The 18,384-nt window shown below is 38.7% G+C and overlaps 1 protein-coding gene across 1 annotated transcript; it reads right to left on the bottom strand.

The window, feature by feature from the left end:
• Window positions 1–2,345: 2,345 nt before the first annotated feature.
• Window positions 2,346–3,115, bottom strand: LOC103424298 (uncharacterized). The gene is made up of 2 exons (XM_008362385.4): window positions 2,818–3,115; window positions 2,346–2,670 (listed from the first exon to the last, which is right to left on the bottom strand). The coding sequence occupies exons 1-2, from the start codon at window positions 2,978–2,980 to the stop codon at window positions 2,438–2,440; spliced, it is 396 nt and encodes a 131-aa protein (XP_008360607.2). The 5' UTR covers window positions 2,981–3,115; the 3' UTR covers window positions 2,346–2,437.
• Between the last annotated feature and the right edge of the window lie 15,269 nt (window positions 3,116–18,384).

The following is an 18,384-nucleotide window of genomic DNA, read 5'->3' on the forward strand; positions in this document are numbered from 1 at the left end:
GCCGTTTTAATGAAACAATCATTTATAAAGTTAAAAAATCTATTCCTGTAGATTCTAGTATTACGTTGTTATTAATTAATAAGATAAATTACCTTTACGTCTAGCTAATTTATGCAATTTTGTCATTATTAAATGCCGTATTGACAAAATATTCTACATTTTTCAAAAATCGAATTATATTTTAATAGATTTTAAAATAACCGAAAACCCTTTTGGTAAAAGTGTTTTTGACTGAAATATTTTTTTAGAAACGTTCAACCATTCAGTCATAGTACCCACTAACATTGGGATGCAGAAAAGGGAAGACGAGTCACATGTTTTTGGGCCTTGGCAATTTTACCCAACACTAAAAATTCCAAGATTGTAAAAAACTAGTTGATTGCAGAACCAGTTCAACGAGATCAAGATTGTAAAACCCACTCTTTTTATTTTATCACAATCAAGAACAAGAGGATTTTCATGGTCCATCCGACTCGAGTTGAGTTTCGAGTTAAATTCACAGAGTTTTAACCCTCTGTATTCAAGGTATATTAAAAGAATAAGTTTTTTTTTATTTAGTAATTCATCTTCCGTTTTTAAGTTGGACAATTTTTTGTGTATTTTTTCAAGATATCATGAATATAGTTGGTTGTCAATTACAATCTAATCCTCTAAACCATAGGAGGAGGCCCTAGAGGCCGAGACTGTATAGAATTAAGGGCTCATTTAACATATTCTTAGGTAACCTCTAACCGAGGAGACTAAATATAGTCCCGTTCAGAATTATAGTCTTGCAATAAATTATTTTTAAATAAATATTGTAAAATTATTAGACCATATTCATATACCATCTCCAACAAAATGGACTAAATATAACCCCTCAATAATTTATTATCTTTAAATTTTATTAGTTAATTTAATTGGAATTCCAATAAATAAACGCTTAATGTAAAGTACGATATTGCTACTTTGAAAGCAAATGAAACAATGGAGAAAAACTAATATCAAATTACTCTCTGGTAGCTTCCCCTTCCTATGCAAGTTACAATGGTAGGTAGGTCTTCGGCCTTGGTCTTTCCAAATCAAATTATGCTAGGAGACTAATTCAATTTGTAGGTAAAGAAAGAAAGTATCCAGACGAGTTCTATTCAATTGAATCCAAACAATTTCATGACCTCTACTCTGTTGTTCCAAGCCTAGCCATTGGATGCTTTGAAATTTAGCCATTGAATTTGAATAATTTATTGAAGTGGATGAGTTGGGCCCTAGAAGACGGACTGGGAGGGAGGTTGGACTTAGCCAGCCGACTCCTTCGGCCAAATAATGGTCCGATGGGTTTCACAAAAAATATAGCACAACCTTCCAGTGTAGTTGAGCTTTTGCACAAATTAGACATTTTTTTAGCTTTTGAATCCCTCTCCATTGAAGATTTCCTTAGAGTCCAAAACAAAAATCTACCTAAATAAGAAAATTTAGGAGAGAAAACAAAGATTCCTATCCATCCCCTTTGGTAATGTGAATGCATGTATCATCCTTTGAATTTTTGTTGTATTTTCCTGTTATTATGGTGTGTGCAATAAGTTTTTCATTTTACATTTCCAAATATGTGTAATCGTGAAGATGATCAACTCATGCATTTTATTATGTTTAAGAAAAATTGTTTTCCTAAATTTATGGTCTTTCTATACACATTATTATATTGACAAAAGTGTTCTCGTACCATAGTATTTGTTAACGTGTGAAAATATTATAATGTGCAGTCCAAATTTAGTCTGAAAAAAATAAGAGAACACTGCTCCTATTTGAAGTATACGGTTATAAAATAAAATCAAACTACGAAATCACCGGGGACATTAAAGTTAAAAAAAAAATGCAGGCAGACTGTAATATTTCTATCATTTTATGTACAAGATCCAGAAACATAACACAGTACAAATACAAGCAAAGACTGAGTCCTGCAGTACAGCCAGTCTTTATATGGAAACATCTTAGACAATTCCTTAGGCTTTGGTCAACTAATGAACAACCAAATTACCCTTTTATTCAAACAAAGAACGTTCATTCTTCCATCTTCCACATTACCTAAAAGACTTTTCACATCCATGGAACTAAATTTACGGATCACAAAATCTTGCGAAAGTCTTTATTAGAACAGCAGAAGGTATACATCTTCGTCTCATAATTTCATCATCATATAAGAATTAAATGATGAGTAGTTATGATAGAGAAAATATTTACATTTGACCTCACCGTAACTTCTTCCTCACCTCTTATTGTTCTTTTTAGAGAGGGATTAAAGAGAGAGAAACAAAAAAAAAAAGCAATTCATACAAAAAAAAAAAAAAGTTTCGACCAAAAAAGAAAAAGAGAAAAAAAATCAATTTATACAAAAAACCTCTGAATTTACAAAATGAAAATATACAAGTTAACACGACTCGAAACCAACAACGATTATATATTAAAAAACATGTGTGCCCTTGCGGGCCTGAGATTCAATAATCCCTTTGTAAAGAGCTTGCCTATTGAGTGGCATGCTGTTGTCCTCCATTTTATGATTCCCAGAACCCTTTTTAGCCTGCTTTGTATTATTACTGGACCTCCTCTTGCGGTACTCTTTGTTATTTGATGATGGTTCCACAACATCCTCTGCAAACCTAACAGTCTTTTTGGTTTGCACTTTCTCAGATCCTCCTAAGTACCCAAAAATAAAAATAAAAATATATAATTTAGACATTCGGTTCGTGCGAAAGGTGACGTGAGTCAGAAGTTCAGAAGGCATTGCTAAAATTTTCTGGAAACAAAATACGAGGACGAGAAAATTAGAGACGGTTGACTTACCAGATGCCAATCTTTTGTGGGGGGAGAGAAAACCACCAAGTTCAGATTCAATATTCTTCATGAAATCGGAGAGAAGCCGTTTGTGGAGTTGATGGGCAAGAACAACCACGCTTCCAGATACAGCAAAAACAGCCATGAACCCTACACCAATAGAGTTCTCCATCTCTCTCTCTCTCTCTCTCTCTCTCTCTCTCTCTCTCTCTCTCTCTCTCTCTAGAATCAAAATGTCTAATTTTGATCAAACACCATCATGATCTTTTTTTTGTATCAACAAGGTCATGGAAAAAACCCAAGAAATTCATAGTAAAACAATTACAAAAAAGAGAAAAATAAGAAACTGGTGAGGAATGGAACTTGGTGGGAGATTGTATATATAGTGCGAGAGAAAGAGAAAAAAAGCGGTTTAGAATTGACGATGTATACAAGAAAACATGAAATTGACCATGCTAATGAGGAATGTGCCTAAAATTGTAAGACCCAGTAAAAAAAAGACGGCTTAACTGATTTCATTGGTTAAAACTTGAATTAATTAAGTGTTGTTAATAGTTAATTGTTTTTTTAATTTTCTGCCTGTATTTATCCTCTGCCTTTAAGTGCTAACGTCAATTTGCAACAAGTAACAAACCTGCTGTTTTTATCTGGATTCTTGGTGTTATAACCGCAAATCAAACTTGGTGAGTTGCCTTATGAGTTACTACTTTTAATTATAATTTTGGTGACCAGGAAAATAATAGATTCAATTCTTTATAGGGTACAAAGTCTTAAAATAAAACGAATTTATTAGGAAAAAATGTCTTAAAATAAATTTTGGGTAAGAATAATCATCCAATTTACTATCGTTGTTGTAGGCCTATTTGATTGAATTGTATTTAGGACAAAGAGGGAGAAGGGCTGGCGGCAATAGAGAGAGAAGAGAGAGATGTAATTTTGAGGTGTGTGTTATATCATCTCATTGTGCCTTTATTTATAGTAATAAGGAAGGTTAAATCCTTACCCTATTAGGATTACAACTCTAATATAAATTGAATTACTAAAGGGAATATACAAAGATACTCTTAGATAAACTAGGAATCACATTCCTAATCCAATAGGACTGCAACACTCCTCCTTGAGTGTGTAAATACTCAAACAAAACATGGCATCAGATCTTCATCAAATAAGGTAGAACAGTTGATGAAGTTGTCGCCATACAACGGGTGAATGGGAGTCTCAAATTTAAAAGAAAGTATGCATGGGTAGTCAAACTCACAAAACCTCGCTATGGTAAAACCTAAGGTAGGTAAAATCTCATAGACTAAGGAGAAAAGTGAGAAGTATGCATAATGTCTTAAAACAAACGTCAAAATGGACGAACGTAGTGAACTTAACGAAGTATGATCATCTCAGGATGGGTGCCTCATTAAAACCTCGTTAGGTAGCAAAAACCCAGTGGGAAAAATGCTTCTAATTGTAGGAAAAAGAGTACATTAAGATCAAGTGAGTATGCTTCAGGATACTCCCCCTGAGTTAGACATAACTTCCAAATAAGAGAACTATAAGCAATTCAACTCAAATAATTTACGCATACTGATTCCTTGGAATAGCTTCTGAAAAGTAGACTTGGGCAATGACTTAGTGAAGAAATCGGCCAGGTTGTCCTGGGAACAGATTTACTTGACTTCAATATTCCGATGCTGTTGTTACTGGTGAGAATAAAAGAACTTCGGCGCTATGTGCTTGGTGTTGTCTTCCTTGATGTATCCCTTATTTAACTGCTCGATACATGCTGCATTGTCTTCAAAGATTGTCGTAGGAAGGTTAATGACAGAAGAAATACCACTAGTGCTTTGAATATATTCCATGATTGCTATCAACCAAAAGCACTCACGCGATACTTCATGCAAGGTAAGAATCTCACCATGGTTCGAAGAAGTTGCAACTAGTGTTTACTTGGTAGACCTCCAAGATATGGAGGTGTCTCCAATGGTAAAGACATAGCCCGTTTGAGAACGTGCCCTATGTGGATCAGACAGATAATCAGCATCTGTGTAACCAACGAGGCGAGAATCAACTCGAGGACCAAGGGGGATGGCGACTCTTGTAACGCCCCGGTCCCAAAATTATTTATTTCAAATAATAATTTTGATGATAGGCCCACTTTAAACTCTTGATAATTTTCTATTCAAAGGTTAAGGTTCTTTTCTTTTAATTCCTTAATACCACAAAATGGTCTAAACCATAATTCTTTCACCAAACATACCATTCTTCAATTATCTTACCAATTTATTCCCAATTTATTCTCTTAGAGCAAGACTCTAACCAAATTTTAATTCTCAATTATTTAATCTTACTTATTTTATGGTTATATCTAACGTCTCGTTAGACTGCCTACGTACCCTAAACAGGGATCAAGTCATACGTAGTTCACAATTCATTCCATTTCTATTCCCAAAAATATTCTGGTATCGGCCTAATTCCATTTTAACTTCTACAATCGAATCGAATCAAAAGGTTATCAATTATGGATTCAGAACATCAAAATTTGCATGAAAAAGGCAACGTCGGCCCACTGGCCACGCACCGCCGCACGCACCACCTCGGGTGGGGTCGGCCGCTCCGACTCGTCGGAAAATTTCACTATTTTTTAAAATTCCCAAATTTAACAAGCAGGTAGAGTTTAATGAGAGGAACAACTTTCATACTTGGGCCGAAGTCCAATTTGGTCGGAATACACCTCAATTCCACTAAAACTTGTCGGAAACCCTAAAATTTAGGTGACCTCGATCTATGTCCTCCGGTGCTCCGCCGCCCCATTCAAGACTTGGGACATGTTCCTGGGTTCACAAGGAGTCCATTGATAATGGTGGTGGTCGGAGTTGGCTTCAGAAAATGGCGGATTGCCGCCAAGGATCTCCGGCGCACCTCACACCTACCGTGCAAATTTCATGTTTTCATACCCTTTTCTCTCCCTTTTTTAATGGATTGGGTAAAAGGAAGGTTATAGGATGATTTTTCCAAGATATAATGGACATGATTCGTCGAAAAACCAACGAAAATCACCGGAGAAATGGGGAAAACAGGTTAGGTCACGCGGGTTGAGGAAACTCGGTTCCCTACCCTTCATCTCTCCCCTTTCTCCTTTTCCTCCCTTCCCCTTTTCTGATTGGGCAGTGCCCATTCCTCCCTCTCCCTGCTCTCCACGTGGCTTCACCAGACATATCTGGAGAGATCCAGATTATGGTCAAATGACCATTTCATCCCTGACTTTATTCGTTTATAACTTCTTCGTTATAACTCCGTTTTACGAACGACTTGCGCCTACGCGTTCGTGAGTTCGAGCCCTGTTCAAAAATATAATTTGTGACCTCGAAAATTCTAAGAATTATAAATAATTAATTCCCAAATTCCAAACTCCATAACTAGTTTAATTCAAAACTAAACTCAAGTGACTTGCTATAAATTCTCAATTCTTTTCACATATTCATAATTTTGAATATTTCAATTCATATATTTAAGTTTTTAGGGTATTACAACTCTTCTCGAGGATTCATGGGTGTAGAACAAGCCCAAATCCATCGTATCTTTGAGGTAGCAGAAAATATCTTTAACACCATTCCAGTGTCTGCGTGTAGGCGCATTGTTGTATCTAGCCAAAAGATTAACAGTGAAGGAGATGTCGCGTCTAGTGCATTGATCTAAGTACAATAAAGCAGCAATTGCACTTAGGTATAGAACTTCAGGCTCCAAAATCTCTTCCTTATCCTCTTTAGGATAGAAGGGATCTCGTTTAGCATCTAGAGTCCGAACAACCATAGGCATACTCGAAGGCTTCGCTTTATCCTTATTACGTCGCAACACCTTTTGGGTGTAGTTAGATTGATGTACTAGGATTCCATCCGAACAATGCTCGATTTCCAGGTTGAGACAATATCGAGTTTTCCCAAGATCTTTCATCTCAAATTTCGATTTCAAGTGAACGACAATTTTCTCAAGCTCTGCGGGAGTTTCGATGAGGTTTATGTCGTTGACATAAACTGCAACGATCGCAAATTCGGAATGTGACTTCTTGATGAACACGCATAGGCATAGTTTGTTGTTCACATAACCCTAACTTGTCAAATATTCTCTTAGACAAATATACCACATCCGCCCAGACTGTTTCAATCCGTAGAGTGATTTCCTTAATCTAATCGAGAGTATGTTATTTGGTCTAGAACTATTTAAACCAGTCAATGAAAGTCATTTTGGAACTTTCATGTACATTTCTGTATCTAGATCCTTATAGAGATACGTGGTTACCACATCCAGAAGCTACATATTCAGTTTTTCAGAAACTACCAAACTGATAAGGTAGCAGAACGTTATGACGTCCATTACGGGGGAATACTTCTCCTCGCAATCAATCCCAGGGTGCTAAGAGAAGCCTTGCGTTACGAGGCATGCTTTGTATCACACTATTTCATTCTTCTCATTATGCTTCCTCATAAAAACCCACTCCACTTGTAGCCCATGGGTTTCACGTGTGGTGAAGTAGGAGCTACAGGCCTAAACAATTTACGTTTCGCGAGCAAATCGAGTTTAACTTGGATTGCTTGTTTCCAGTTTGACCAATCTATTGTACATCGACATTCATCAATGGAATGTGGTTCATTGTCATCGCTAAGCATGATGTCGAAAGCAACTGTATACATGAATGCATCATCGACAATCATGTCATTCCGATTCCAAACCTCATCCAATACTGCGTAATGGACCGAAATCTCACGATTCTTAGGAGGTCAGTATGTCTCATCTAAGACATCACCGTAATCTAGAATAACCTCATACGTTGGAACAGATGAATAAACAATGGTCAGATTCAGACTAGGGTCACTAGTTTGTGCCGTTTTCCTCTTCCGGGGTTGTAAAATCCTTTGAACCAGGGGGCCCGCCACCTTTTAGGGTATAAGCAGGTGATTGGTTAGCCGCCAATGTACCAGGCGGCGTGGGACATACGGTAGCCCCACCCTTGAGGACGGTCCGGTCTTCCAAGGTGGTGTTACGGCGTACGTTAAGTACATACATCCTTGTAGATGCGTTTGCAGTAGGTATATGTGATCTCTCACCTTTGCTAATCAGTAAAAGCATCTGGCATGCTTTGAACGATGTTCTGAAGATCTAGAATACGTCGCACTTTAGTTTCAGACTAAGGGGTGTGGGGATCTAAGTGAGACATAGTGGGAGTAATCCACAACAATTCGCGGTGTTCTACATGAATGTTAGTGATCTTATCTCCCCCTAGCGACGGGAATACTGTCTCATCGAAATGACAATCTACAAAATGTGCGATAAGGAGATCTCCTATCAAGGGCGTGAATAATGGATGGCGAATCATAACCGACATAGATTCCCATTTTTCTCTGAGGACCCATTTTGGTACGTAGTGGCGGCGCTATTGACACATAGACTGCGCATCTAAACACACGTAAATATGAGACGTCATGCTTGTATCCAATAACCAACTGTAACAGTGAATAAGGTTGGGTGGCGATAGGCCTCAAGCGAACCAACATAGCTGCGTGCAATATTGCATGGCCCTAGGCAGATACTGGCAAGTTGGTTCGCATAACCAAAGTCCGAACTATCATTTGAAGACCCTTTATGAAAGCTTCTGCCAGACCATTTTGGGTGTGAACTAGGGCTGGGCAAACGGGTACAGGAATCGCGGGTCGGGGCGGGTAATGGCGGTTCGGGGCGGGTACGGGCCGGTTCCTACTTTTAAAAACAAGAAACGGGGCGGGGCGGGGCGGGTCTTTGTGAATTTCAGTCCGGGCCGGTTCCTGGGTATAGGAACCGCGGGTACCCGTTTGTAATTAAAATGAATGGACCAGATTGATGAATAAGATACCATGTCTAATCTGAACCGTTGTTTTAGTTTTACCCTAAGTTCTATCTCTCTCTCATCCCGATTCCCTCCCGAGTCCCGACTCTCTCACTCTCTCACTCTCTCAAACTTTCAGACCTTCCCTCGACTCCGATCCCCTCACCAACCGTCATTCCCTCGACTCCGATCCCCTTACCAACCGTCGTTTCTCCTCGGCGAATACAACGGGACCACCCTTGCCATCGACAACATCCCAGAGAACCCAGGCCATCACCCTTGCCGTCGATTCTCTCCTCTTCGACAGCAACCCCCGCCGTCGTGACTCCATCACCCCATCACCGTCGTGACCGCTAGAGAACCCAGGCCATCATCCCTCTAAAATTTAGGTAATTTTGAATTAGGGTTTTGTTATTAATTTGAATTTTGGGTGTAGGGATTTTAGGGTTTTTAAATTGGAATTTGGGATTTTAGGGTTTTCGAACTAGGTTACTACTAGAGTTAATTTTCCATTTGCATGTTGATTTGTAAGAGGCTGTGTTTAACTTTAACCCTCTATTTCGGAAAACATGGTTGCATTTTATAGCTGTGCCTGCAGATCGCACCAAGATCGTGTCAGCTGCAGAGCTAACTTGGTTTAGCTGCTGATTTGGTAAATATATCTATATATATGTAGTCTTCAAGCTGTCCTTACATGAAAACAAGGGAACTTGCTTGCTTTGATTATTTGCTTCTGGGAGTGTAGTTTAATCTTCATATGGAAATGGGTGTCTCTAACTATCTGGGTTTTTGATTTCTTATAGTGCTGCTGATTGTTGCTCAGTGAGTGTGTATCTGGTTTATGCATTTTTTTCCCACTTTACCCGTTTTTATGTTTTTCAATGTCAAACCTTGCTAATTGCATGTTCCCTTCCCCAGATAGTAGTTGGTAATTTGGCTGCTTGATCATGTGCCTTGGTTTGGGTATTGGTGAACAAAAGTCAGACTTTCCGTTTCAATTGTTTATCGGTTTTCTCATTCTTGAAGATTATTCCTTAATTTTAGATTGGAACTAATGGAGTTACTGAAAAAAGTTGGTTCTGATGCTTGAAAGGGATTTCCTTTGAACTCTTTATATTTTCATTTCTCTTTTAATTATTAAATCTAGATGGAGCCTAGATATCACCCTTAGTTTCTCAATGGTTCTTCGTTGTATATCTGTGGGACATTTATGCCCATGATACATGGTCTCTGTTCGTGTGTGTGTGTGTGTTATCAATCTATGAACTAAGACTGTCAATTATACACATAAAGTCTAAATGACTATGATGTTATCAGATTGAGAATCTAGCAATTACGTGATTGTTTGGAAAAAGAATATTGTTCTATCTGTACATAAGGTTTAGAATACCTAGACCCAAGAACTCAATTAAGAACATGTAACTTTCTGAGCACGTTGTTACATCTCAAACAGGGAGCGAATTGACCTCGAGCACTCAATTTTTTCCGGCTTCGTTCTGATCATTGCGTTACTTTTCTTTGCTGATTTGGGTTGATATTATCAATGTGATTTTCTTTTAAATGTTTTGACTATGAATTTAGTTTTGAATTTTGTGTTTGCCTGGATATATTCGAAAATATATGCATTTGAGAATCTTGGGGTTTGTATGTGTATGTGTGCAGTTTGTATGTGTGCAGCAAAAACTGCAATCTGTGTGCAGCAAACATGTTTAAACAGGAAGAAGAAAAAAAAAAAAAAAGGACCCGTGTACCCGGACCGAACCGGCCCGTTTCAATCGGGCCGGGTAAGGTCCGGTTCCTATTTTCAGAATTGTAGTGCCCGGCCCGGCCCGCCCCGTCTCCTTTAATTCCGGGTCCGGTCCGGTCCCTTAAAAAATGGGCCTGGCCCGGCCCGTGCCCAGCCCTAGTGTGAACATGAGGCACATGATGTTCAACTTCAACCCCAACAGACATGCAATAATCATTAAAAATCTGTGATGTAAACTTTCCAGCATTATCTAGTCGAATCAACTTGATCAGATAATTAGGGTGGTGAGTCCTAAGCTTAATAATTTATGCTAGGAGTTTCGCAAATGCAGCATTACGTGTGGACAATAAGCAAACATGTGACCATCGCGTCGATGCATCAACCAACAATATGAAGTATCTAAATGGTCTGCATGTTGGTTGGATAGGTCCACAAATATCCCCTCGAATTTTCTGAAGAAACTCAGGGAGGTCATGAATAATCTTTGTAATTCAGGGTTGAATGTTCAACTTCCCAAGGGAGCATGCTTTGCAAAACGAATAGTCGGGATAAGATTTCGGGCTGGTTTGGTATTGCTGTGCTTTGAAAAAAAGCTGCTGTGAGAATAAGCGGCTGTGCTGTGAGAATAAGCGGCTGTGAAATAAAGCAGCAGAGTGTTTGGTAAACTTTTTTGTAAAAGTGCTTTTGGAAAAAAAAGCAGTCTGATAGTGGATCTTTTCATTAAAGGAGCACTGTAGCTCCGTGTGCTTTGAAAAAAAGCCAGTTTTCCAAAGCTGCAAATAGCAGCTTCAGCTTTTTCCTTTGATTTCAGCTTATTCTCACAGCAGCTTCCAAAATAAGCCTTTTTTTTTCAGTTTACCAAACACCTAAAACTCTTACAGCTTTTTTTCATGGGTGCTTTTTTTTTAAGCACCTCACTCCCAAACCAGGTCTTCAAATGATGCCCATATGATGTTTTGAGGATACGGCGCATCATATCTCGTCTAAGGTGTCCCATTTGATCCTGCCAAAGAATGAGAGTGCTGTGGAACCCAGCCATAGGGTTGGCCACATGATGGGTCTCAATGGTGTGAATGGTTGTTATGTACAACCCACTCGGGAGACGTTCCAACCTTTCGTGAATACGCTTCTAGCCACTTTAGTGGTTTTGGCCACTAAGGGTGTAAAACGCCCTAACATGTCTTAGAAAAATAAAAATTTATTCTTCCATAAGAGCGGATGCCTCCTGAAAATCTGAAACGTCCAGAGTTGTAGTAGTATCTTTGGAAAGTTCTATAAGCCCAAAGTTAGACCCACGACGGGAATGATACTTGGCAATAGCCCTGGGGGTAGCTCGGGTGAGCCTTTGTTTTGTTGACCTTGGTCCCATGGTGGGGCTTGCCACCATTTTCCACGGCCACAACTAGTTTCCGTTGGTTATGGTTGCTAGAATTAGTCACATGTGCTTCAAGCAGAACGTTTGAGCTAGTGGGTCGAGCTTGATAATTCTTCATCAAAAGCTGATTTTGCTTTTCAGCAAGAAGTAAAATAGATATCAAATCCAAAAATTTGGTGAACTTCTGTGCCCTATATTGTTGCTACGGGATAATATTAGTGGCATTGAATGTCGAACAGGTCTTCTCTAAGAGATCATGTTCGGTTAACTCATTTTACAGAATTTAAGTAGTGATCTGATTCTACAAACTTTTGAGTTGTATTCATTCACATACTTAAAGTCTTTGAAGCGTAAATGTTGTTAGTCGTGTCTTGCTTCAGGCAAGTAAATATCTTTCTAGTAATCGAAGCGATTGGCCAGAGCGAACCAAAGGGTACGTGGATCCTCCTATGCGAGGTACTCGGTCTGCTGTTCATCATGGATGTGTTTGCTGATGAAGATCATAGTAGTAGTTTTCTAAGCTTCGTCGATAGGTTCATGGTCAGTAGGTTCCTCAATATTAGCTCTAAGACTCTTTGCAGTAAGATGGAGCTTCACGTTTTGAACCAACTTCAGGTAGTTTCTTCCAGAGACTTCTAGAATGGTGAAATCGAGCTTGTTCAAATTCGACATGTTCCTAAAATGGAGGGTACAACAAAATGTGGTTAGTCATATGGAAAGCCATAGACATATATCGTAGAACATTCGGGTTCTATAAACATGTATTGGTTTAATTTAAGCATGAAAGCTACGGGTTTCATGTGGTAAGTTTTGAATGAAAACTTCGGGTTTCAAAGGCACTAAATTCGAAACTACAAGTTCAATTTAGTTATGAACGTTCAGTTCATATATAAGGGTACTTGCAAGAACACATAATACAATATACAATAAAGTGCAGTGAATTTGTGGATTGCTTTAGGAACCCAAGTGTGAGTGCTTCGGGACTACGAAAGATAGTCAACGGTTCAAAGAAACGAAATAATTTATTGAATCGTTAATTGCCAAAAAGTGAGCTTCAGGCAAATAATTTTGATTAATTGTCAGATTAATGGATTGCGGGTCATTTTAATTAATTCAATAGATTAGACCATACAAGGTCGATTGGAGAAGCAAAAAAAATTATAACATTTTGATTAAAATTATAAAGAATGCCAAAAATAACATTGGATTCAAAAAACCATAGCCCAATGACGATGGGCTTGGATGCCATGAGCATGGTAAGGCCTTAAAAAAGGCTTAGTGGGCCACAGGTTGCTATGAGTAGCCCAAATCATGGCTGCAAGCCATGGGTCATTTTTTGGTAAGCCCAGCGGCAAAGGCTGGCTTGTTGTGGTCTTGGGCTGAAGCGCTAGCTAGCTCAGCTGAATATGGCTTTGGGTTAAGGTGCAGCAAAGCCCAGCCGAAGTTGGCTTTGTGGTTGGGCCGTGTTTATGCAAGCCCATCAGCCAAAAAAGCTGCTGCAGGTGGGCTAGGGTAAGGGGACGAGCCCAACAGGCTTCAAGCATGCTGGAGATAGGCCAGGGGCACATAGGCGAGCCCAGCAAAGCTGCAGGCTTACTGGAATGGGCTAGGGCTGCAGACCAGTTTCAAAATCCTAACCAGGCCAATGGCCTATGTGTCATACATGCGCATCAAAGCCCAAAAAGCTAATGTCGAGGTCCATGGCGTCGAAACGATGCCGCCTTAAGGTGCTCTACGCAGCTGGGCTGCAGGCCAGCGACGGGGCATGACAGCGGTATCGAGGCGGTGAACCACGACTTATACTGCAAAATCCCAAATTTTTTTTTCGAATTCTAGGGTAAACCCCTAATTGCTTCTAAATTAATTTCAATGCTTTGACTTACAAATTCCACATAGCATAATTGCGTTTTGCATGAACAATATATATTGACAAAATATATGAACATATATACAATATATATAATTGGAAGGAAAAGATAAATATAGGGGGTTATGCTAGGGGTGGGCAAACGGGTCCTGGACTCGAGGGTCGGGGTGGGTCTTTGCGATTTGGGGAGGGTATAGGGCGAGTACGAGGCGGGTCTAAAAATTACAAATACAAAACGGGGCGGGCCGGGCAGGTTTCTGATAAATAATGAGGCGGGTCGGTTCTAGAGATTGGAGAAAATGGGCCCCCAGCCTGAATCATTCATTGCCTATTACCCTCTATTGTCTATTGGCCCATCTCAATCTGTAACTCGACTCTTTCTCGCCTCATCCCACCCACATACTCTCTGTCACTCGTCTTCTCCTCCTCATCCTTGACGACATCAAGCTTAGAACCGCCACAGCCGTCGCACCACCCATCTCTAGATTATCCTCCTCAACAAAGACCCCTATCATCATCACCTCGAGATTCTGATTCTCCTCCCACCCATCTTTAGATTCTCCTCTGTTCTTAGTCTTTCACAATAGGGATGATTCTGATTCTGATTCGGAGGCGAATTTCGAAAACAGGTTTCGGATTCCCGTGAGAAATGAGATTGTTTTCAAATGACAAACAAAAGTTGTTTCCGCCCTCGCCGTCAATCACACTGGGTCTCGAGTTGTTTCCGGCAGCTACGACTACTCTATGTGGATGTACGATTTCCAGGGAATGAATTCAAAGTTGCAGTCTTTCTGGCAGCTCGAGCCATCAGAAGGCCACCAAGTTCAAACCATCAGCTAAAGCCCGACGGTAGACCGGTTTCTCTGTGTTACTGGCTCGGCTACAACGAAGGTGCTGCTCAATCTTACAATTCATCTTCCTCTTATTATTTTGCATTATTTGATTCGAGTTTTGTGTATTTGGGGTTGGTGTGTGATGGGCAATTTGCAGTGCTTATACTCTTTTCAATTTCAAGCGAATTTTGCAGATTTATGATCGTGATGGACTTAACTTTTCGTTGTGAAGGCAGAGGAGTTGAGGGGTCAGGATTCTTGGGATTGGGACTCCAAGGGTTTGAGGGATTCGGCGTCGAATGAAAGGACGTCGTGTGCTCAACGGATGGAGGCGGAGAAGTCGAGGAAGGTGGCGGTTTTGTGAAAAAAAAAACCAAGGACTCGTAGACCCGGCCCGAGTTAGGTCTGGTTCCTATATTAAAATATGTTATCCCCGGCCCAACCGAGTCCGTTTCTTTTACACCCGGGTCCAGTTCGGTCCCTTCAAAATCTGGCTCGACCTGGCTCGTGCCCAGCCTTAGTTTATGCATTATGGGGAATGTTTTCATGCTTCAAGGTTTTTCAAATATCTTAATTTATTTTAGAAGAACATGATTGGCATAAAATAATTGAAAGCCTTTGATATTGTAGAAGAAAACCTCCTCCACGATCCTTCAGTTCCTTAATTTCTGACAAGAACGTGCTGATAACGTATTGTAAGCCTATTTGACTTAACTGTATTTTGGACAGAGAGGGAGAGGGGCCGGCAACAACATAAGAGAGAAGAGAGAGATGTAAATATGAGGTGTGTGTTGTATCATCCCATTGTGCCTTTATTTATAGTAGTAGAGAAGGTTAAATCCTTACCTTATTAGGATTACAACTCTAATAGGAATTAAACTACTAAAGGGAATATACAAAGATATTCCTAAATATATTAGGATTTACACAATCACATTCTTAATTCAATAGGATTGCAACAATTGTTTTTTTTTTTTTTTTGTAGTTGGTGATAAATAAATTAAAAAAATAGAAAGAAAACTATTTCTTTTGTTTGTTTGATATAACTAGTTCTTTTGTACCAAACTTCTGTTCTACCTTCAGCAAACAGGCCTAGACACCAACCAAAAACAGGAGTTCAATAAATTCATTCTATATAGAAAAGGAAAATGAAAGAGTAACAAGCAATGAAAATGACTTCTAATTTGTACTTGTGCCTTGTACGTATTTACCTTCTTTTTTTAGCAAAAAGAAACAAATAAATAAAGTGGTTTTGTCGTTAATTATTCTGTATACTATTGAGTCGTGTATGAATTATACATCTTAAAAAAATACGCATTTAGGTTAACTTGAATTAATTGTACGCATCTAAGACTTCTCCAATAATGATGATAAAATCATAAATTTAGTCTCAAGTCTTTGTTTTTGTAATTTGTTATGGGAAACAAACTCTTGGCATTTTCATCCACCCTCGCCCACTAGGGCTAGCGCCGAAGTCTTTGCTTCTTCTTAGCATTTTAATACAAGAGCTACTGGCCAACCACTATGGAGGTCAATGGGTTTGACAGATTCTCAAAGTTTTCAAACTTTGTGTCTGACAGACCGACTGCCCGTATTTGTGTTAAATTAAAAAATTAAAGAGTTTTGAAACGAAACAATATGAACTAGACTTTTTAACTGAAATGACCATTGAGATTAATATAACTTCTCATTTTGGTAATTGATATTGAAAATCGATTGAAGCGGTCTTTAAATTTATCCACTGTTAATCATTTTGGTCATTTTATGAAAAATCTCCGTTAAATGAAAAGTAAAGGGCTTCATTGAACAAAAATACCCTTAATTTAGCAGAAATTTTTTATAGATCATTTTACCTAAAAAGCCATCTGACATAATTCAAATGAGAAGATACCTCTTGATCAAGAGGTTTGAACTAAGATATGCCTGCTCATTTGCATGGCTACTCAATCAATTTAGAAAGTCACTTAATACTCAATCAATTTAAAAAGTATTAAGTTACAGAGATTAATTTCTAGAGTTTAATCTTTATACGTTCTTGATCATCTTTCTTATCTCTACGTGTGTGGGGTTTGCCTTTGATTATGAAAAACATTGACAAACACTCAATCCTTTGTAATATCAAGGGTCAACGCCAATGACACTTCATTCCAAAAACTTTCCTTTTAACTGAAGTAAGCATGAGTGAGACTATAATAAAAAGAAAAGGTAACCATGACTATGCATTATGAGCAATTCAAGGAAATCTAAGGTAGGTTTTGTAACATTCCATATCGTCCAGGGGAGTGGATCCTCTAAGCCTTATATGTATATTCTCATCTCCATATAGCACGAGACCTTTTGGGAGCTCACTGGTTTCGGGTTCCGTAGGAATTTTGAAGTTAAGCGAGAATGGGCCAGAGCATTCCATGTTGGGTGACCCACTGAGAAGTTCTGCTCGCGTGAGTTCCCAGAAACAAAATCGTGAGGGCGTGGTCGGGACCCAAAGCGGACAATATCATGCTACGGCGGAGTCGAGCCCGGGTCGAGATGTGACAATTTAGTATCAGAGTCAATCCCTGGTCGGAAATATGCCGACGAGGACGTCGGGCCCCTAAGGGGGGTGGATTGTAACATCCCACATCGCCCAAGGAAGTGGATTCTCTAAGCCTTATATGTATATTCTCATCTCTACCTAGCATGAGGCCTTTTGGGAACTCACTGGCTTTGGCTTCCATCGGAACTTCAAAGTTAAGTGAGTTCGGGCTAGAGCAATCCCATGATGGGTGACCTACTGGGAAGTTCTCGTGTGAGTTCCCAGAAACAAAACTGTGAGGGCGTAGTCGGGACCCAAAGCGGACAATACCGTGCTACGGTAGAGTCGAACTCGAGATGTGGTGGGGGCCCTGACCGGGATGTGACAGGTTTACCAAGAGGATACATCCTTTGAAGACGACATATTAGTACTTAGATCTGTGAGTAAAAGGATAGGGAGGTGCTATATTCACATCTCTTTATACCTTTCACACAACTTGTTAATTTTATCCTATAATCTTCTTCAATCATTTGATCCAACGTTAAAAATTTAAGAAAAGTGTGGAGATCGATAAAAGAGGTGTGTGGACTTAGCACCACCCAAGATTTTAATCCACGAAATCTATATGTAGGATAGGTTTATCAGTGGTATGCCATTTGCCTGGCTAAAAAGATTCAACCAAATCTATTTCAGATTTTTGGGCTATATTTGTATTTTTACTTTAATGAAGTGCTAAAAGTCTGCTGATTACATTGCAATTAGTCATACTTATTATAATATTTGTAGATTTAGTTTGAAATCTTTGGGGATTGAATTGTTCTCGAACATGTCTATATAATGTCCTTTATTTAATGATGAAATATTATATTTTTTCTCAAAAACAAACAAACAAACTAATAAGTATTGAATAATTTAGAATTCATTTGATAACCAATTTTGTTTTAAGTTTTTTTTTATTTTAATTGAAATCGTGTTTGGTAACTGCTTTCAGTTTTCAATTTTTTTTTAAATGAAAATTGAGAACCAAAATGTAAAAATAAGATTTCAAGTTTCAATTAAAAGAAAAAGTAAAAACTAAGAAAAAAATAGTTATCAAACCATCCCTTAGCTCTCGTGTTAAATAACTTCTTTGTATTTGAAAATTATGAATTATTGCCAACAATCCCTTAAGAATTGACCTTTTCATGGTATAGACTAAGGAATCCACATTCGTATATGTGATTCTTATATATTTGGTGGTTTGGAAAGAAAAAAAAAGTCGATTTAGAATAATGTAGCATTTTCTTGTTTGCTTTTGTTCAGGTCTATTGGGATTTCATTAACCAATGAACACGACTTGCATAACATTAATCAATCAACAAGACTTGCATTACATTAATCAATCAATAATACTT

The sequence above is a fragment of the Malus domestica genome, chromosome 14 (genome assembly GCF_042453785.1).
Source record: "Malus domestica chromosome 14, GDT2T_hap1".
Taxonomy (NCBI): Eukaryota; Viridiplantae; Streptophyta; class Magnoliopsida; order Rosales; family Rosaceae; genus Malus; species Malus domestica.

Coding starts and splice junctions, on each gene's coding strand:
- LOC103424298 (XM_008362385.4), bottom strand. CDS start 2,980: ATGGAGAACTCTATTGGTGTAGGGTTCATGGCTGTTTTTGCTGTATCT. Junction 2,671..2,817: donor CCACAAAAGATTGGCATCTG/GTAAGTCAACCG, acceptor TTGGGTACTTAG/GAGGATCTGAGAAAGTGCAA.